The sequence below is a fragment of the Schistocerca nitens genome, chromosome 9 (genome assembly GCF_023898315.1).
Source record: "Schistocerca nitens isolate TAMUIC-IGC-003100 chromosome 9, iqSchNite1.1, whole genome shotgun sequence".
NCBI classification, from domain to species: domain Eukaryota; kingdom Metazoa; phylum Arthropoda; class Insecta; order Orthoptera; family Acrididae; genus Schistocerca; species Schistocerca nitens.
Genome location: NC_064622.1, coordinates 160,867,293 through 160,890,017, shown reverse-complemented (window position 1 = coordinate 160,890,017; position 22,725 = coordinate 160,867,293). Strand labels below are relative to the sequence as shown.

Below are 22,725 nucleotides of genomic sequence, written 5' to 3'. Positions count from 1 at the left end.
CCCAGTGCAGATTGCGTATGATTTTTAAGGGCTTACAGACCAATAAGCACATTATGCGTTAGACAATAATTTACGTTCCTTGATGAATTTTTTAAAATGGTAAAAATTGAACGCGCCAAGATCACTACACTTCCAAAATGTAAGGGGAGAGATCGGGACTGAATGCAGGATGTGTAAGAGCTTCCCAGAGAAACTTCTGCAGCGTACTCGAAACAACTCCACTCACAAGTTGCCAAGGTCGTTTCGACTGGAGAGAGATCAGCGTGAGGCGTAGCGCCGTATACCGATCCTGCCTTGGAGGCGGTTAAGTGGGAGATGTCTCTCAGAGCTGGGTAGTGACAGATGGTGACGCGAGACTGGACACACATGTAGTTTATTTATCAGCCGATATAGGACAGTATTGGATAGGGGACCGTGATTTAGTTTCGATTGTGCCCACTAGAGTGCACTAAAGTAATAGAATGTTTTTCATAAACTGTTATAGTATTTTCATGAAGTGTTATTACGTGTTTTTGTGTATGTAAAATGTTATAAATGTGTTTTAGCAGTATGAATGATGCTTGGGTGTGGTTTAAGGTTAATATGAAGATAATTGTTTAACTTATGTAGTGGGATTTAGTGTGGGAACATTTCGAAGTATGGATGTGGACAAAGGGGATTTTTATAGAATAGATTTGTAAAGTAAGTTTATGGTGAAGGGAAATTTAATTCAGGTATAAATAACAATAGTACCTAACTTAATGCATAAGCAAACTTCAGCATATTAGATAATGACGTTGGTAAAAAGTGCAGTCGTTAGGTTTACTATTTTGCGATTGGTTATTGATGAAAAGCGCGGACTGACGCGGGAGAATGTTGTTGTGCTATTGGCTGTTGAGTAAACTGACCAATGGTAAAGCAATATTCTTCGCGCGCCTTTCTCTGCTGGTAGAAAATACTTTGAGTATTCTAGAGAGGAGTCGGAGCCTAGTCGTGAAACAGTTCGGACGTGTGTAGTAGTAGTTCCGATGGAAATGATAAGTTGCCGGATCTAGCAGTGTTTCATACATCAAAAGTGTTGTAAAGTGACGGCATAATTATTCCGATGGGTGTGTAGAAATTTCGGAATTTTTAAGTGAATTTTGTGACGAGAAAGGACATAAATTTCGCGTGGCGTATTGAGCAGGTCGGTGGCTAAAAACTGTGACTGCATTAGGTACCGACAGACTTAATATTTGTCGAGCATTCTCAATCAAAAACTATTCGTATTTTTGTAGCTATTACGTTTTCGGGAAATGGAACACCATAAACTTGCTAACGTGAGTGAAAGGGACTGTGAGTGACTGTGTTAAGACTAGCACGGGCTTGGCAGTGATACTTGTTCACCTAAGTTTCAGAATATATTAATAAGGACAGAATTTCCAACCTTTCATTTCGTGGGAAAACTTTCTCCCAAAACACAGATTAGTGACTTTAATTGCAGCCTGGTTCACGTCGAAGTACTGTAGGTTTCGCTCGGCTTCCCTACTGATGATCTTCTGAGACAATGTTCACAGGTAGGTGCAGGTGCGTCGTAAAGGGACGGAAGGAACCGCGCTGCCGCAGGTGCTATATGGAGGATGCGTATGAGATTTCTAGCGAATATTTTGCTGCCTAGTCCGGTCTACATATGCAATGGTTCTTTTGAGTATGCTGCATAAGTTTTGCTGGGAAGCCCTTACACATTCTCCATACAGTCCCGATCTCTTCCCACGCGATTTCCGTATTTTTGAAGAAAAACGCTCTTGGCTGTCAACTTGCTTTGGTCGAAGAGGTGCACGCTCGGGTACGATCATGGTTCCGTGGGCAAACGTAAACATTTTTCCATGAACGCATTGTCTCACAGTGGGCCAAGCGTATTAACAGCTCGGCGATTGCTTTTGAAATAATAAACAGCTTACTTACTGTTTTCATTTGACTGCCCCTTATAGAAACAATTAATGCAGGCCCTTCTTATCACGATGTACAGGTGGAGAAGGGACCTGGTCGGGATAGGGCCATTGAGTTATAGGACGATGATTTTCAGTAACAAAAAGGAAGTTTATTCCTTGTTCGGAATACAAATGAGCCTGCCCAGGTTGGCTTGTGAAATCTTAGTCAGCCACGGCGGTCATAAAAAGACGTTAATTTCGGCGGCAGGACGAAGGCCGCCAACTTCAGTCTGGAACCGCGTTACCGCTACGGTCGCAGGTTCGAATCCTGTCTTGGGCATGGATGTGTGTGATGTCCTTAGGTTAGTTAGGTTTAAGTAGTTCTAAGTCCAGGTGACTGATGACCTCAGATGTTAAGTCCCACAGTGCTTAGAGCCATTTTTTGAAGTCGCCAAAAAGGAAGCAAGAAAGGAATCACGTCATTGTTATCGAAAGGAGGGGCCAGAGAGAGGGTCCAGTTTGGAACCAACACTCCAGTAACGGTCAGCTATAACACGTGCTACCTCTCCTGTACTCCCTATGGGCTACCCACAAAGGGTGCAGGCTGTGAGCAGACCACGTTCCACAGGAACAAACAACATCTGCTAAAGTGGTTATCCTGCTCGGCACACAGGCCAAACTGAATTGTACTTGAACATCCCTGAAAAATAGTGAACTGCATAATTAAAAATAAAATAAAATTTGTAAAATATATGGACGAGTATACGAGCGCAGAACAAGGGTAGCGTACGTAAAGGAACAACCAAACTGGTAAACAAGAGTGGCAAAAGTATTGCTACCTGTTGACGGGAAAAACAACGTCGACAGATGCCAGTACTTTTGCCAGTCTAGTTTACCAGTTTCCTTTCTCCGTCGTGTGGGACCGATGTCCTCGCTGTTCGGTCCCCTCCCCCGAATTAATCAACCAGCCTCCTTCGTGTATTCTACTACGTGCTCTGCGCTCGCTGGTGGTACACCATGTCCTGTACTTGTCCTTCCTCGGCGTTCGGGGTCACAGCATGAAGTAAGTTCCTAGTGTTTATTGTGTATTTATTTACCCAGTCAGTCGTCCGCTTATTGTCTGGTGTCGCCTTGGCGTCGACTCAGGATTTACCGCAACTAGCCCGACTGCTGTGTTCTAAAATGTTATGTGTGCCTTCCTTTTTTTTCTGTTATGTACTACTGCGTGTAACAACTATTATTAGCTTCGGTCTCTTGTTTATTTTCAGTATCAAACCTGATGATGAGCATCTATTAGCCCGAAAATAAAAATATACTTATATGGATATGTCCGAAAGAACAGACACCATATCCATGTAAGTATAGTTCTGGCAACACCAGCCATGACCTTCTTCTTCTGTGCGGATGCAGGCATATTCACCGAACTCTTACGTGACTTGGAAAGAATGTCTTCCACGAGTAATGAGTGTGTTGGGGTGGGACACTACGAAAGTACTGTGTGGACATAGAAGGCGAGAATGTGGGTCTCGCGGGAGGCGTGCACGAGAGTCCCTGCAGTTGCGCTATCCTCCGTGCCCTCGGTGGCTCAGATGGATAGAGCGTCTGCCATGTAAGCAGGAGATCCCGGGTTCGAGTCCCGGTCGGGGCACACATTTTCACCTGTCCCCGTCGATATATATCAACGCCCGTTAGCAGCTGAAGGTATCAAAATAATTCTAATTTCGTTCGAAAATAAAAACAACCTCACAACTGAAGCGTTATTTTCAACCTATGCTATTACGCTCAGTTACGGATGTTCCTCTAGCAGGATTGTTTGTTTCTAAATACTACATTGACGTAAGACCCGATCTGAAGCGTCATGTGTAGCGATGAACTGCGTCCTTTAAGTTCCCAAGTAAGCAGCGGGATTTTGGCTCGATTAATTTCATACATTAAGTATTCCTATTTATGTACACTCTGTGTCCCTGTTCCTTTAGGACTGTGGCCATGAAAAATAAAAGTCGTGGATTACATTCACAAAATCACGGTATTTATGCAAACTAGTCTCCCCCTGAATCAAAACACAACTAAAATCGTTTTAAGTTGTTTTTGAAACAGTCACTGCAGTCCTTTTTCTGGAGTTGCATTTAGTACCGAGGTACAATTTTCTCGGATGTCCGTCACTGCGTCATAACGGTGTTCTTTAATTGCCACCTTCGATTCGGGGAACAACCAGAAGTCGGCTGGGGGCAAGTCCATCGGACACAGTGGGTGATCCAGGACTGTGATCCATTTGCTGACGAAAAACTCGTGCACGAACTTTGCTTTGTGGACTGGGGTGTAGTCATGGAGGAGCAACCACGAACCAACCTCTCGGTATTCGAATTCGACGTACTCTCGCCCACAAACGCTGGAACACTCATGAAACTTGTTGCCTCGCTTCTCCACTGACATTTTCCAACGACTGTCAGACACGTACTGTCACATTTTGCGGCTTGCTACAGTAATACTAGCGCTTTGACTTTCTACACATCTGATTTTGAAACTTCAACGGTTGTAACGCAGAAAACTCTCTACGAGATAGCACCGCAGTTTGAATTTCACTCAAGCAGTCCTAACGGAACTGGGACACACTTTGTGTGTGTGCTCAGGTTGGGTGAGAGGACGGCCTACTGAAAATTAAAGCTATCCAATATTGTGCAGAACGGATGCTAACGACAGAGAAGGCAAGCCGTCGAAGGAAATCCTTCGCGGGGGAATGATAAGGCTGCAAGGAGAGGTCAGATGGTAAAAAAAGGCGAATTCTTCTGGGGTTCCTTTGAAAAAGGCACGACCGATATCATTCCTCCTCTTTTCCATACCGAGATTGTGAGGCATTTATAGTGGCTGCTTGTTCGTCGGGAAGTAAAACCCTCAATTTTCTCCTTCCTCTTTTATTCAAGATGGGCTATCATCTGCATCTGATGCTTTACTTCCTTCGGCCATCTTGCGTAATCTTGCTTTCTAGGCGGCAGAGAACCTCAATCTTCATTTTATTAACGTTGATTTCGACAGCCGCTAAGAGTTTATTGAAGGTTAAACTCAAGCTTCCACGGAGACTATAAACATTTGTGAAAATTAAAAAAAAAAAAAGAACCTAGCGCCAATTAGACACATTTTAGTATTAATCGCAACTGTCAAGTCAGCCTAATCAACGAAGGCCAAAATTAGTCGATTAGAGGCAAAAATTGTATAACCGCAAATTTTTGCACAGTGCTGGGAGGAAGCGTCCTGAAGAACATGCTAAAAATCGTGACTGATGGAGTGCAAGCGTTGGGCTGGAGTGAGTTTAAAGATCACTTTTTAATGTTTTTCTCGAATAATAAAACCGGGGCTTCTAACAAAAATGTTTCCCAGTACGAAATCAAAACTATTTTAAATTTCGTTCACAAAAAAGGCTCATTTATTTTTTTCTAGGACTAACAATTTTTGCGTTCAGGCGACAGAAAAAAATGCAGATTATTAAAAATATTGTTCTAACGGTGTAAAATTAATGAAGTCTTAACCCCACAAATATTAACCACATCTAAGTCCAGGAGAGCCGTGTTAAGGGATAAACTGCGTTCTGGGGATATAGCAGGCGTAGGGGAGGGGGGGGGGGGAGGTAGTAGGTAGAAGCGCTATAGGTCGCCGGATTGTGTTCATTCATTTCTGTGAAACTGAAAATAAATCCACTACGTAAACAGGAGCTCAATGAAGTTATTTAGTCTATTCACATAACAGAACTGGTCAGCAAATGCTTTAATACTCTGCGATTTTTGTATCTGATAAACACGAAAACTATTGGTTCTAGAGAAAAATTGAACAGGACTCTTTTCGTAGGAGATTTAATGTGGTTTCATTTTGTACGGGGAAATATTTTTGCTAGAAACCGTGGTTTTCGAGTTATTCCACAAAAAATTAAAAATTAATTTTAATCCACTACCTCCCCAACGTTCACGTCCCGCAGGCCAGGGCACACAGGGCAAAAATTTGCGGCTACACGATTTTTCCCCTAATTTTCCTTCAGTGACTGGACTAATTGATCATAGCACATAGTTCCGTGTCAGTATTCATGAAGAGACACCATCTGCTTACAAGAAATAAGAACATATATGAAGGGCTTATTTCAATAGTGGTACAAGTCCATTACCTCCACTTTTCTGCCTATAATGCTTCTGCAATTAATGATCCAAACAAACAGAAAGAAAGGTTCATCTCTAGCAAGAAGCCATAGGCTTGAATATTTCTGGTATCTCAACTACAGACTTTTCAGAGCTCATTTACCTTTAGGGCGCTGTATCTCACAATGAACAAAAATGGCCTTGTACCACTACTGAAATAAGCCCTTCATATGTAGGTGGACAAGTGTGCCAAGAAGTAAGACGTATACACTAATGTACGGGTAAGCATACTCCATCAAAGGCATTCTACATTTATCTTCGATAGCGTCTGAATGTTACTGGTGTTCTTTGTATGCAAATGCTAAAATGTCCGTTGTGCATATGTACGCCAAAATGTAAACGTTGTCAGTACTGAAATTTTGTTGACTTGCATCTATATGCTAGAATCACTTAACAAACACTTAAAATTCAAAATGATTGTCCAATTATCATCTCGTTGCTGGAGGACACATAGGTTACTAGACACGTATAAATAATATCTCCTGGATTCCAAATCTTTAATCAGCAAGATCCTATGTTGCTTCTCCTCATCTTCCACAGTGGTATTGTCCTCCAAACCTTCGGTAGTCTAGATAAAGCATTTGCGACGTGGTTATGTTCTCCTTTTACGTATACTACTCTGAAATCATATTCTTGTAAAGCCAAGGTCCAGCGTGAAGTAGTACACGGTAGTGCGTTCTCCAAACAAGTATTAGTGGAATTTTCGAAACGCCCACACAACCGCCAAACCTTCCAATTCCATTGTTGTGTATGAGCGCTCGCGACATGATAACACGCGTCTTGCGTACGCTATGGGACAGAACGCTGGCTGTTTATTGATGTCCTTTATTTGAAACAAACAGCAAAATAACCAACCCTCGATGAATCAGTCTTAAAACCAAACTCCAAAGTCATATCTGGGTAGTGTAACAATTTTGCATCCGCAAAAGTGTCTTTGATGAGTAGGAATGCAACTTCAGTCATTTTTCTACCTCCACAGTACGTTTTTTCGTAGAAGCTGGCGTAAGGGCTCTGCATTCATCAACTGTATGTTTAAAATTCGCCCATAGAAGGTCGTCATTCCTGTGAAAGATTTTAGCTGCTCGTTGTTTGATGGTGTAGGAAAATTCTTGATGGCACTCACTATCGCTGAATCAGGAAGTATTCCCTTATTGTTTATTATATGCCCATTTAGGTTGAGTGGTACCACACAGATGCTGAAATTTGTTAATGCTTCAGAGGATAATCGCACGAATCGGTGCAGAGTCTCTACGAATTGTAATATTATTGTAATATTCGAGCTGCCAGTACCAGAGATGATGCGCTACCGTAATTGGGACGACAACGCTTTTTGACGAGATGACAACGATCTTTGCTATGAAAAAAAAGCATCTTGCTTAGTTGGCAATTGTTGGAGGTAAGAAACAACTATTGGAGATAGTTTTTTTAGAGTCAGGTAAGTTTGCATGTAGGTTAGACGTAATTCGAAGCGTAGAGGAGATACAACTTATGACTCTTCAAGCTTCCCCGGCGGATGTGTCGTAAATAGGCTTTACGGGTTTGTCGCCGGATCACGTTGTGCAAGTTCCACAATATTTCCTCGGAGCAACTGTCCGACATCTTCAGCCGGTTCAACATTGCTGGTGGCTAGGTACGGCATCTAACTTGACCTTTGACTTTGACTCAGATAAGGCAGGTACTGCGTTTAAATTCTCTTTTGATTTTTTGCCTCAATGCACAGATATTAAAAATTTCTACCTGTCTAATATAAAAATCTGTGAAAAAATTTGACTATAGATAAAATGTTTTCTTTGTAGCTGCTGTAAGGAGATAACGGACTAGTTACAGGGTGTGTTCACGGTCGGAGGTTTCCATTTCTCTGCCTCTCAGAGAACGCCAGGCAAATTCGGAGAAAACTGCTACAACTCGCGATGAAGACTCTGTCTCTCGTGGCAGCTAAAGTGCTCACAGTCGCAGTAAGATTTTCTGGAAATGCTTTCCGAATGAGAAGGTTGAACAACGGTGGCAGTATGATATCTTCTTACTAACAAAATGTTTAACAGAGAAATATGCCTTGAACCATAGCCTAATGTCTATAAAACAAAAAATCACTGAAAACGTAAATACCGTGCATTGTATGGTTAAGTCCGAGTTATTACTTTGGTGCTACAGAAGAATGCTGAACATTAGATGGGTAGATCACATAACTAATGAGAAGGTATTGAATAGAATTGGGAAGAAGAGAAATTTGTGGAATAATTTGACTAGAAGAAGGGAGCGGTTGGTACGACATATTCTGAGGCATCAAGGGATCACCAGTTTAGTATTGGAGGGCAGCGTGGAGGGTAAAAATCGTAGAGGGAGACCAAGAGATGAATACACTAAACAGATTCAGAAGGATGTAGTTTGCAGTAGGTACTGGGAGATGAATAAGCTTGCACAGGATAGAGTAGCATGGAGAGCTGCATCAAACCAGTCTCTGGACTGAAGACAACAACAACAACAACAACAACATTCCATGCTCATTCGGTACAGAGCCGCCGAACGTAGTGGAAACGTGTCAGTATGCCTTGTCGACATCAAAGGACCCAATATCAGCATGTGAGTGAGTTCGAACAGGGCAGGACGATTTGTCTACATAAAAAGAGGTTTCTCATACGATGACTTTGCGGCTCGCTCTGGGCGCGCTGCAGTGACAGCGATGCAGGTGTGGAAGCAGTGGATGAGAGGAGGTTGCACTCAATGGCTAGGAGGTACTGGACCACTCACTGTGACCATAGCGCACGATGAGTGTGATTTTTTCCGCATAGCTGAAACGAACAAAACAGCTTCTCCTACAAAGTTGGTTCGCCATTGGCTCACTGCATTGGATGTGGATATGGCTGCGACGGCGGTTGGAGGCTGTCTGCCGAGGGTTGGACTGGGTGTGTGGGTGCCATTGCATCGGCTTCCATTGATCAGGAACCAGAAAACAGAAACCGATATTGTAGTGCCTGTGTCATCCAGAATTACAAGGTACAACATTTTAGGCTTTAACGAAACAAATCGGTTACACATGTATCATTCAAAGTATTTTCCATCGCTGGCCACTACTTTCTTCCAACTTTCGGGCAGTGTACGAATCCCGCGTCGAAAAAATTGTTCATCTTTTGAAGCGATCCACGAATCGATCCAATTTGTGACTTCTTTATGAGGTCGCAAGTGTTGGTCAGCCAGGGCATGCGCCATTGATCCGAACCGGTGATTGTCAGAGGGAACAATGTCTACAGGCCGGCCGTGTGGCCGAGCGGTTCTAGTCGCTTCATTCTCGAACCGCTCGACCGCTACGGTCGCAGGTTCGAATCCTGCCTCGGTCATGGATGTGTGTGATGTCCTTAGGTTAGTTAGGTTTAAGTAGTTCTAAGTTCTGGGGGACTGATGACCTCAGATGTTAAGTCCCATAGTGCTCAGAGCCATTTTTGAACAATGTCTAGAGAATACGGCGGGTGGGGTAGGACCTCCCATTTTAACGTTTCCAAGTACGTTTTGACCTCTTTTGCAACGTGGGGTCGAGCGTTGTCGTGCTGCAAAACCATTTTATCGTGCCTCTTGCTATATTGCGGCCGTCTGTCTTTTAATGCTCTGATCAAAGACATTAATTGCGTTCGATAACGAGCCCCTGTGATTTTTTCACATGGTTTTAACACCTCATAGTACACGACGCCTAGCTGCTCCCACCAAATGCAGACCATGATCTTGGAGCCGTGAATATTCGGTTTGGCCGTCGACGTAGAAGCATGGCCGGGATATCCCCACGATTTTTTGCGGTGAGGGTTGTCGTAATGAACCCATTTCTCGTCCTGGGTCACAATGCGATGCAGAAATCCCTTCCGTTTTTGCCTCTGAAGCAAATCTTCACAAACACACAAACGCCGTTCAACGTCTCTTGGTTTCAGCTCATACGGGACCCCAGTTCCTTCTTTCTGGATCATGCCCATAGCCTTGAGGCGTTTTGAAATGGCTTGTTGTCACTCCCACTAATCGTGCCAATTCTTCTTGAGTTTGACGCGAGTCTTCACTCGGCAATATCTTCAATTCTGCATCTTCGAAAACATTCTCTCTTCCACCACTATGCCGGTGTACGTCCTTACCATACGTACTTGAGAGCATTCGATGAGGCTCAGCATCTGTTTTCTTCATAATAAAACAAAACAGTAACACCTGCCGCAAATGACGAGAATTAGGCTCGTAAATTGACATTTTCAATCAAGAACAGTTTTATGATGCAGACACAAATCGACTAATGTTTGAATGAGGTTATGTTGACTGTGGTCCAAGCTAACTGCCTGGTGTCTGCGATATGTTTCTTTCGACCGCTATTTACCGTGGTCGCCACCTATCGGCAAACGGCAGAAGCAAAGTTGTACACCTTTTACGATTCAGTGTTCGTTCGGACCAGAAAGTCCTCAGATTGCAATGTGAACGTGAAAGGTGTTACTGGTGTTCTGAATGGGATAATGTAGCGTTTTTGGACGAGTCCTGTTTCAGTTTTTGCTACTGTGATGGCCACATACATGTTAGATGCTGCAGTGGTGAATGTAGTTGAACAGACTGTATTGTTGGGCGGCATAATTGGCAAACGTCAAGTGTGATAATTTGGAGCATCATTGGCTATAGCATGCAGTGTCGCCTCACTTATACTGATGAAAATATGAGCACCAATTGTTGCTTTGGGAAGGTTATAGAGCAAGGAATGTCCACATGCTATATTTCAGCAGGGCAATGCCCAAACACGTGTGGTAACAAGGTGTAAGCCATCTCGTCGGCCAGTGCGACCTAGCGGTTCTAGGTGCTTCAGTCTGGAACCGCGCGACCGCTACGGTCGCAGGTTCGAATCCTGCCTCGGGCATGGATGTGTATGATGCCCTTTGGTTAGTTAGGTTTAAGTAGTGCTAAGTTCTAAGGGACGGATGACCTCAGATGTTAAGTCCCATAGTGCTCAGAGCCATTTGAACCATTTTTCTAAGCCATCTTCGAAGAATTATGGATGTCACTGCTTCCCTGGCCTGCAAATTCACCTGGCGTGTCACACATCGACCATGTCTGGAATACGATCGGTCGGCAACTTGTTTGTTCTGGCCTTCATGCAAACACTATCGATGTTTTGTGAATGCACCTACAAACCACATGGCAGTGTATTCCCCAGCAGCATATACGAGCCTCGATTCCATGTCAACACCCTGATTGCAGCATGTGGCAACTTCACGCGCTACAGAATTCTCACGGTCACTGACTATTATCAGTGGTCACTGACGCTCATCATTAATTGTAATTACACATGTCCTTCTCGATGTTGCAATTTTCACGAACAGTAGAGTATCTATTCCAGTGACCTTGTACTACATGCCAAGTATCAACCAGTACGTTTCCTGCAGGGGGTAACGAAATCAGTGTTTACATGTCTAGTAAGATCCGAAGTGCTAAGAGGTTTTAGTGCGAACGTAAAACAATGAAAATGGTGGGAAGCATACTTAACACATGCTGGAAATAGGTTAATGATTCGAAAAATGTAGATGAATTTTACGTAATGTTTGTTGAACAGCGCGCGCTCGCTGCGCCGCGGCGGCATGATAGTGGAGGTGTCGGCGCCGGAGGTGCGGTGCGTGCCGCGCCCCCGGCTGCTGGCGTCGCTCTTCGACCTGGTGGTGGTGGCCGGACGCGCCCCCCACCACGCCGCCTGGTGCCTGCTATTGCAGTCACCGCCCCCGCCACACGACGCCTACCGCCCACGCTTCCCGCAGCCCACCGGCGGCGCTCTGGCCATCAGGTATGTATTGCTGCTCCTGTGAACTAGACACCACAAACGGAACGATTATGACTTTCCTGTTGCGGGTTGCATGCATTTGAAATCGAGGCGCCGCTCTTACGTCTGTCCTACACTACTGACCATTAAAATTGCTACACCACGAAAATGACGTGTTAAAGACGCGAAATTTAACCGACAGGAAGAAGATGCTGTCATATGCAAATGATTAGCTTTTCAGAGCATTCACACTAGGTTGGCGCCGGTGGCGACACCTGCAACGTGCTGACATTTGGAAAGTTTCCAACCGATTTCTCATACACAAACAGCAGTCCACCGGCGTTGCCTGGTGAAACGTTGTTGTGATGCCTCGTGTAAGGAGGAGAAATGCATACCATCACGTTTCCGACTTTGATAAAGGTCGGATTGTAGCCTATCGCAATTGCGGTTTATCGTACCGCGACATTGCTACTCGCGTCGGTCGAGATCCAATGACTGTTAGCAGAATATGGAATCGGTGGGTTCAGAAGCGTAATACGGAACGCCGTGCTGGATCCCAATGACCTCGTATTACTAGCAGTCGAGATGACAGGCATCTTATCCGCATGGCTGTAACGGATCGTGCAGCCACGTCTCGATTCCTGAGTCAACAGATGGGGACGTCTGCACGACAACAACCATCTGCACGAACAGTTCGACGATGTTTGCCGCAGTATGGACTATCAGCTCGGAGACCGTGGCTGCGGTTACCCTTGACGCTGCAACACAGACAGGAGCGCCTACGATGGCGTACTCAACGACGAACCTGGGTGCACGAATGGCAAAACGTCATTTTTTCGGATGAATCCAGGTTCTGTTTACACCATCATGATTGTCGCATCCGTGTTTGGCGACATCGCGGTGAACGCACATTGGAAGCGTGTATTCGTCATCGCCATGCTGGCGTATCACCCGGCGTGATGGTATGAGGGGCCACTGGTTACACGTCTCGGTCACCTCTTGTTCGCATCGACGGCACTTTGAACAGTGGACGTTACATTTCAGATGTGTTACGACCCGTGGCTCTACCCTTCATTCGATCCCTGCGAAAACCTACATATTAGCAGGATAATGCACGACCGCATGTTGCAGGTCCTGTACGGGCCTTTCTGGATACAGAAAATGTTCGACCGCTGCCCTGGCCAGCACGTTCTCCAGATCTCTCACCAATTGAAAACGTCTGGTCAACGGCGGCCGAGTAACTGCCTCGTCACAATACGCCAGTCATTACTCTTGATGAACTGTGGTATCGTGTTGAAGCTGCATGGGCAGCTGTACCTGTACACGCCATCCAAGCTGTGTTGGACTCAATGCGCAGGCCTTTCAAGGCCGTTATTACGGCCAGAGGTGGTTGTTATGGGTACTGATTTCTCAGGATCTATGCACCCAAATTGCGTGAAAATGTAATCACATGTCAGTTCTAGTATAATATATTTGTCCAATGAATACCCGTTTATCATCTGCATTTGTTCTTGGTGTAGCAATTTTAATGGCCAGTAGTGTATAATAGCCGCCTTCCTTCCCGCCGTAGTATCGCGAGTGTGACGAATCTGAAAACGATGCTCTTGCGATAGCTTCCTACTCGTTCTCTCCTACTGAAGTGTGCAGGACTGTAAGGCTAGTCTTGACTTAATGTGACTGACTGCCCGCATCAGATGGACTCTAAGGAAGCTGTAAGGAAATTAAATATTAAAATAAATTTATGGCAGTCTTCAAAAGCGTTGTACACATTTACACTCAACCAAGCATATATACACTCCTGGAAATGGAAAAAAGAACACATTGACACCGGTGTGTCAGACCCACCATACTTGCTCCGGTCACTGCGAGAGGGCTGTACAAGCAATGATCACACGCAAGGCACAGCGGACACACCAGGAACCGCGGTGTTGGCCGTCGAATGGCGCTAGCTGCGCAGCATTTGTGCACCGCCGCCGTCAGTGTCAGCCAGTTTGCCGTGGCATACGGAGCTCCATCGCAGTCTTTAACACTGGTAGCATGCCGCGACAGCGTGGACGTGAACCGTATGTGCAGTTGACGGACTTTGAGCGAGGGCGTATAGTGGGCATGCGGGAGGCCGGGTGGACGTACCGCCGAATTGCTCAACACGTGGGGCGTGAGGTCTCCACAGTACATCGATGTTGTCGCCAGTGGTCGGCGGAAGGTGCACGTTCCCGCCGACCTGGGACCGGACCGCAGCGACGCACGGATGCACGCCAAGACCGTAGGATCCTACGCAGTGCCGTAGGGGACCGCACCGCCACTTCCCAGCAAATTAGGGACACTGTTGCTCCTGGGGTATCGGCGAGGACCATTCGCAACCGTCTCCATGACGCTGGGCTACGGTCCCGCACACCGTTAGGCCGTCTTCCGCTCACGCTCCAACATCGTGCAGCCCGCCTCCAGTGGTGTCGCGACAGGCGTGAATGGAGGGACGAATGGAGACGTGTCGTCTTCAGCGATGAGAGTCGCTTCTGCCTTGGTGCCAATGATGGTCGTATGCGTGTTTGGCGCCGTGCAGGTGAGCGCCACAATCAGGACTGCATACGACCGAGGCACACAGGGCCAACACCCGTCATCATGGTGTGGGGAGCGATCTCCTACACTGGCCGTACACCACTGGTGATCGTCGAGGGGACACTGAATAGTGCACGGTACATCCAAACCGTCATCGAACCCATCGTTCTACCATTCCTAGACCGGCAAGGGAACTTGCTGTTCCAACAGGACAATGCACGTCCGCATGTATCCCGTGCCACCCAACGTGCTCTAGAAGGTGTAAGTCAACTACCCTGGCCAGCAAGATCTCCGGATCTGTCCCCCATTGAGCATGTTTGGGACTGGATGAAGCGTCGTCTCACGCGGTCTGCACGTCCAGCACGAACGCTGGTCCAACTGAGGCGCCAGGTGGAAATGGCATGGCAAGCCGTTCCACAGGACTACATCCAGCATCTCTACGATCGTCTCCATGGGAGAATAGCAGCCTGCATTGTTGCGAAAGGTGGATATACACTGTACTAGTGCCGACATTGTGCATGCTCTGTTGCCTGTGTCTATGTGCCTGTGGTTCTGTCAGTGTGATCATGTGATGTGTCTGACCCCAGGAATGTGTCAAGAAAGTTTCCCCTTCCTGGGACAATGAATTCACGGTGTTCTTATTTCAATTTCCAGGAGTGTAGATATTTTTTTCTCCTTTTTGTTTTTTGACTCATCAGTCTTCTGACTGGTTTGATGAGGCCCACCATGAATTCCTCTCTGTGTCAACCTCTTTATCTCAGAGTTGCACTTGCAACCTATGTCCTCAAATATTTTCTGAATGTATTTCAACCTCTGTCTCCCACTACAGTTTTTACCGCACTATAGCACCCTCTAGTACTATGGAAACTGTCCTATGATACCTTAACAGACGTCCTACCATCTTGTTATTGTTTTCTATATACTCGCATTCCTTTCCATGACGATTTTGCTGAGAATATCCTTATTTCTTTCCTTAGAACCACATCTCAAATGTTTTGGCTCTCTTCCGTTTCGGTTTTCCCACTATCCACGTTTCACTACCATAAAATGCTGTACCCCAAACGTACATTCTCAGAAGTTTCTTCCTCAAATTGTATGATATTAGTAGAGTTCTCTTGGCCAGGAATGCCCTTTTCGCCAGTGCTACCATGCTTTTCATGTCCTCGTTTCTCCGTCCATCATGGGTTATTTTGCTGCCTAGTTAGCAGAACTCCTTAATTTATCGACTTTGTGACCACCAGTTCTGATGTTAAGTTTCTCGCTGTTCTTATTTCTACTACTTCTCATTACCTTCGTCTTTTTTTCAGTTCACTCTCAATCCATATTCTGCATTCATTAGACTGTTCATTCCATTGAGCAGAGCCTTTAATTCTTGTTCACTTTCACTGAGAACAGCAAGAGCTTCAATGAAACTTGTCACTGATAGTCTTTCACCTTATATTTTTTCCCACTCTTGAACCTATCTTTTATTTCCGTCATTGCTTCTTCGCTATATACAGAAGGGGCGAAAAGACTACATCCCTATCTTACATAGCATACATTCGTGTGCTTCGTCCTTGGTCTGTCAGTTTTATTATTCCCTCTTGGTTCTTGAACGTACTATGTGTTACACGTCTTTACCTATAGCTTACCCCTATTTTTCTCAGAATTTCAAGCATCTTACACCATTTTACATTATCAAATGCTTTTTCCAGGTCGACGGATCCTGTGAACGTGTCTTGATTTTTCTGTAGCCTTATTTCCGTTATCAACCGCATCGTCAGAACTGCCTCTCTGGCGCCTTTACCTTCCTTAAAGCCAAATTGATCTTTTCCATTCTTCTGAATTTTATTCTACACCTACATTTATACTCCGCAAGCCACTCAACGGTGTGTGGCGGACGACACTTTACGTGCTACTGTCATTACCTCGCTTTCCTGCTCCAGTCGCGTATGGTTCGCGGGAAGAACGACTGCCGGAAAGCCTCCGTGCGCGCTTGAATCTCTCTAATTTTACATCTGTGATCTCCTCGGGAGGTATAAGTAGGGGGAAGCAATATATTCGCTACCTCATCCAGAAATGCACCCTCTAGAGACATGGACAGCAAGCTACACCGCGATGCAGAGCGCCTCTCTTGCAGAGTCTGCCACTTGAGTTTGCCAAACATCTCCGTAACGCTATCACGCTTACCAAATAACCCTGTGACGAAACGCGCCGCTCTTCTTTCGATCTTCTCTATCTCCTCTGTCAACCCGACCTGGTACGGATCCCACACTGATGAGCAATACTCAAGTATAGGTCGAACGAGTGTTTTGTAAGCCACCTCCTTTGTTGATGGACTACATTTTCTGAGGACTCTCCCAATGAATCTCAACCTGGCACCCGCCTTACAAATAATTAATTTTATATGATCATTCCAGTTCAAATCATTCCGTACGCATACTCCCAGATATTTTACAGAAGTAACAGCTCCCATTGTTTGTTCCGCTATCATATGTTGTTGTTGTTGCTGTGGCCTTCAGTCCTGAGACTGGTTTGATGCAGCTCTCCATGCTACCCTATCCTGTGCAAGCTTCTTCATCTCCCAGTACCTACTGCAACCTACATACTTCTGAATCTGCTTAATGTAGTCATCTCTTGGTCTCTCTCTACGATTTTTACCCTCCAGCTGCCCTCCAATGCTAAATTTGTGATCCCTTGATGCCCAACATGTCCTACCAACCGGTTCCTTCTTCTCGTCAAGTTGTGCCACAAACTCCTCCCCAATTCTGTCAATACCTCCTCATTAGTTATGTGATCTACCCATCTAATCTTCAGCATTCTTCTGTAGCACCATATTTCGAAAGCTTCTATTCTCTTCTTGTCCAAACTATTTATCGTCCAAGTTTCACTTCCATACATGGCTACACTCCATACAAGCTTCTATTCTCTTCTTGTCCAAAATATTTATCGTCCATGTTTCACTTCCATACATGGCTACACTCCATACAAATACTTTCAGAAACGACTTCCTGACACTTAAATCTATACTCGATGTTAAAAAATTTCTCTTCTTCAGAAACGCTTTCCTTGCCATTGCCAGTCTACATTTTATATCTTCTCTACCTCGACCATCATCAGATATTTTGCTCCCCAAATAGCGAAACTCCTTTACTACTTTAAGTGTCTCATTTCCTAATCTAATTCCCTCAGCATCACCCGACTTAATTCGACTACATACCATTATCCTCGTTTTGCCTTTGTTGATGTTCATCTTATATCCTCCTTTCAAGACGCTGTTCATTCCATGCAACTGCTCTTCCAAGTCCTTTGCTGTCTCTGACAGAATTACAATATCATCGGCGAACCTCAAAGTTTTTATTTCTTCTCCATGGATTTTAATACGTATTCCGAATTTTTCTTTTGTTTCCTTTACTGCTTGCTCAATATACAGATTGAATAACACTGGGGAGAGACTACAACTCTGTCTCACTCCCTTCCCAACCGCTACTTCCCTTTCATGCCCCTCTACTCTTATAATTGCCATCTGGTTTCTGTACATATTGTAAATAGCCTTTCGCTCCCTGTATTTTGCCCTTGCCACCTTTAGAATTTGGAAGAGAGTATTCCAGTTAACATTGTCAAAAGCTTTCTCTAAGTCTACAAATGCTAGAAACGTATGTTTGCCTTTCCTTAATCTATCTTCTAAGATAAGTCGTAAGGTCAGTATTGTCTCACGTGTTCCAATATTTCTACGGAATCCAAACTGATCTTCCCCGATGTCGGCTTCTACCAGTTTTTCCATTCCTCTGTAAAGAATTCGTGTTAGTATTTTGCAGCTGCGACTTATTAAACTGATAGTTCGGTAGTTTTCACATCTGTCAATACCTGCTTTCTTTGGGATTGGAATTATTATATTCTTCTTGAAGTCTGAGTGTACTTCGCCTATCTCATACATCTTCTTCACCAGATGGTAGAGTTTTGTCTGGACTGGCTCTCCCAAGGCCGTCAGTAGTTCTAATGGAATGTTGTCTACTCCCGGGGCCTTGTTTCGACTCAGGTCTTTCAGCGCTCTGTCAAACTCTTCACGCAGTATCGTATATCCCACTTCATCGTCATCTACATTCTCTTCCATTTCTATAGTATTGTCCTCAAGTACATCGCCCTCGTATAGACCCTCTATATACTCCTTCGCCGGCCGCGGTGGTTTAGCGGTTCTAGGCGCTTCAGTCCGGAACCGCGCGACTGCTACGGTCACAGGTTCGAATCCTGCCTCGGTCATGGATGTGTTGTAGGCAGTACCTATCTTACTCCTAGTGAGATAGGCCTCTACATCCTTACATTTGTCCTCTAGCCATCCCTGCTTAGCCATTTTGCACTACCTGTCGATCTCATTTTTGAGACGTTTGTATTTCTTTTTGCTGCTTCATTTACTGCATTTTTATATTTTCTCCTTTCATCAATTAAATTCAATATTTCTTCTGTTACCCAAGGATTTCTATTAGCCCTCGTCTTTTTACCTACTTGATCCTCTGCTGCCTTCACTACTTCATCCCTCAGAGCTACCCATTCTTCTTCTACTGTACTTCTTTCCCCCACTGCTGTCAATTTTTCCCTTATGCTCTCCCTGAAACTCTGTACAACCTCTGGTTTAGTCAGTTTATCCAGGTCCCATCTCCTTAAATTCCCATCTTTTTGCAGTTTCTTCAATTTTAATCTGCAGTTCATAACCAATAGATTGTGGTCAGAGTCCACATCTGCCCATGGAAATGTCTTACAATTTAAAACCTGGTTCCTAAATCTCTGTCTTACCATTATATAATATATCTGATACCTTTTAGTATCTCCGGGATTCTTCCATGTATACAACCTTCTTTTATAATTCTTGAACCAAGTGTTAGCTATGATTAAGTTATGCTCTGTGCAAAATTCTACCAGACGGCTTCCTCTTTCATTTCTTAGCCCCCATCCATATTCATCTACTATGTTTCCTTCTCTCTCTTTTCCTACACTCGAATTCCAGTCATCCATGACTATTAAATTTTCGTCTCCCTTCACTATCTGAATAATTTCTTTTATCTCATCATACATTTCATCAATTTCTTCATCATCTGCAGAGCTAGTTGGCATATAAACTTGTACTACTGTAGTAGGTGTGGGTTTCGTGTCTATCTTGGCCACAATAATGCGTTCACTATGCTGTTTGTAGTAGCTTACCCGCATGCCTATTTTTTTATTCATTATTAAACGTACTCCTGCATTACCTCTATTTGATTTTGTATTTGTAACCCTGCATTCACCTGACCAAAAGTCTTGTTCCTCCTGCCACCGAACTTCACTAATTACGACTATATCTAACTTTAACCTATCCATTTCCCTTTTTAAATTTTCTAACCTGCCTGCTTGATTAAGGGATCTGACATTCAACGCTCCGATCCGTAGAACGCCAGTTTTCTTTCTCCTGATAACAACGTTCTCTTGAGTAGTCCCCGCCCGGAGGTCCGAATGGGGGACTATTTTACCTCAGTAATATTTTACGCAAGAGGACACCATCATCATTTAACCATACAGTAAAGCTGCATGCCCTCGGGAAAAATTACGACTGTAGTTTCCCCTTGCTTTCAGCCGTTCGCAGTACCAGCACAGCAAGGCCGTTTTGGTTATTGTTACAAGGCCAGATCAGTCAATCATCCAGACTGTTGCCCCTGCAACTACTGAAAAGTCTGCTGCCCCTCTTCAGGAACCACACGTTTGTTTGGACTCTTAACAGATACCCATCCGTTGTTGTTGCTCCTACGGCACGGCCATCTGTATCGCTGAGGCACGCAAGCCTCCCCACCAACGGCAAGGTCCATGGTTCATGGTGGGGGAGGGAGGGGGGCGCTATCATATAATCATACGATAAAGGATCCTTCTTTCTGTGTATTCGCAATACATCGCAATACATTACATTTGTCTATGTTAAAGGTCAGTTGCCACTCCCTGCACCAAGTGCCTATCGGCTGCAGATCTTCCTGCATTTCGCTGCAATTTTCTAATGTTGCAACTTCTCTGTATACTACAGCATCATCCGCGAAAAGCCACATGGAACTTCCGACACTATCTTTTAGGTCATTTATATATATTGTGAAAAGCAATGGTCCCATAACACTCCCCTGTGGCACATCAGAGGTTACTTTAACGTCTGTAGACGTCTCTCCATTGAGAACAACATGCTGTGTTCTGTTTGCTAAGAACTCTTCAATCCAGCCACACAGTTGGTCTGATATTCCGTAGGCTCTTACTTTGTTTATCAGGCGACAGTGCGGAACTGTATCGAATGCCTTCCGGAAGTCAAAGAAAATGGCCTCTACCTGGGAGCCTGTATCTAATATTTTCTGGGTCTCATGAACAAATAAAGCGAGTTGCGTTCCACACGATCGCTGTTTCGGGAATCCATGTTGATTCCTACAGAGTAGATTCCGGGTTTCCAGAAATGACATGATACGCGAGCAAAAAACATGTTCTAAAATTCTACAACAGATCGATGTCAGAGATATAGGCCTATAGTTTTGCGCATCTGCTCGACGACCCTTCTTGAGAACTGGAACTACCTGTGCTCTTTTCCAATCATTTGGAACCTTCCGTTCCTCAAGAGATTTTCGGTACACCGTTGTTAGAAGGGGGGCAAGTTCTTTCGCGTACTCTGTGTAGAATCGAATTGGTATCCCGTCAGGTCCAGTGGACTTTCCTCTATTGAGTGATTTCAGTTGCTTATTCTTGTCAGCATCTACGATGCATAGGCTGTTAAGCTGATTGTGCGATAATTCCCTCATTTGTTAGCGCTTGCAATCTTTGGTATTCTGTGCGTAATGTTTTTTCGCAGGTCAGATGGATTATCGCCAGACTCATGCATTCTACGCATCAAAGTGAATAGACATTTTGTTGCCACTTCCCCCAATGATTTTAGAAATTCTGATGGAATGTTGCCTATCCCTTCTTCATTATTTAGTCTTGGGTCTTCCAAAGCTGTTTTAAATTCTGATTCTAATAGTGAGGCCCTTAGCTCTTGTACATCGACTCCTGTTGCTTGACATGAATGTAGACAATGAGAGGGCTGGCAGAGTGAGTCACAACAAACATATTTCACATAATCCATGTAGGCATGTCTTAGCGTATGGCGCTAGGTGTCGCTGAACAGCGTCGCTCGCCGCAAAGAGGGTGGGCACACAACAAGTCATCTGAGCCGTCATGTAGCAGGTCTGCAGCGCAACGGTTTAAATGTATTTGTGACGTCAAGGTAAAAGTGACGTCGGGTTGAAGTTTTATATCCTTTATTTGAAAACTCTGTAGTGGACATAGTTGCGGATATTATCCTTTATTTGAAAACCCTCTAGTGGACATAGTTGCGGATATTGTAGGTGGCACAACACTTCGAATTTTCCGCCTCTTACTTGGACGCGAACGCGTTGTTTCTGGCTGTGCAAATGCCTGTTCGATCTGTGTTGCATAGAGGTCAGGAGTCTGGTTCACTGTGCGTCGGTTTGTCATCAAACAGGGTCAGACTCTGCGTATAGAAGTCTATAATCATTTGCAGTTGTAACGTGATTTAGGTTCGACACATCCTACGCAAGATCCTTCCTTATTGTTTGATAAAAATAATAAGTTTCATTGTCAGTAGGGAGTGGGTTCAAGTCGGGATCCAACACTCAGTCTAAATATGTTACGGAGTCTGATAACAGCGTATCGTTTGCTGCAGAGCGAAAGTTTCATTGTTTATGGCGTATGCTTAATTTTTTAACCGTTTGAGTACTGTGAATTTTAGTGAGAATAATCGAGCCATCCAGAAATACACAGTAACTGGTTTGAATAAACACATTAAAAGCCAGGTAACAGTGAGGACCATCCGAGATGGCTAATCTGATATCGGTTGTAAGTGCTTAGCACATTTCGGTATGCGAACGTATATTGTAAACGAATCGTTGGTGTCCAGTAATGAATTACGAGGTAGCATCTGTAGCGATTATGAACTAAGTTGGACTCATGTCCCATCTAGTTGCTCTCTAGACAGACCACAAACCACACATCCCGCAGACGTCCGCTGGAAACATCTTTTCCGAGAGCACCGGCGGCGGATCCTCATCCGAGGCTGACGTAACTCCATCTTGCAGGAAACACGGCCCGACCATGAGTACTGTCCGGAAGGGGATATTACGCAACTGCCGCCTCGGTTCGACATAAACGTCAAAGTACTCGTGTTTTCATTGAAACATCTAGAAAACCCGATTGTTTTGGCAGTATCCTGGTTTCACTGCAGGGTTCGCTTCTGATGCGTTTTTACACACAATGGTTTCAGTCTCTTCCTACACACATGGAAAGGAATTTGTGTACACCGTTCGTC

The 22,725-nt window shown here is 44.6% G+C and overlaps 1 protein-coding gene and 1 non-coding gene across 2 annotated transcripts in view; both read left to right on the top strand.

The window, feature by feature from the left end:
* LOC126203049 (uncharacterized) overlaps positions 1-22,725 on the top strand; it is a 77,417-nt gene that overhangs the window by 15,940 nt on the left and 38,752 nt on the right. Inside the window, exon 3 of the mRNA XM_049937287.1 lies at positions 11,631-11,855. Coding sequence (XP_049793244.1) covers positions 11,631-11,855 — 225 coding nt within the window. The remainder of the gene's footprint in view (positions 1-11,630; positions 11,856-22,725) is intronic.
* Positions 3,463-3,537, top strand: Trnat-ugu (transfer RNA threonine (anticodon UGU)). Its single transcript has one exon. It is a non-coding gene; the product is annotated as a tRNA-Thr (tRNA).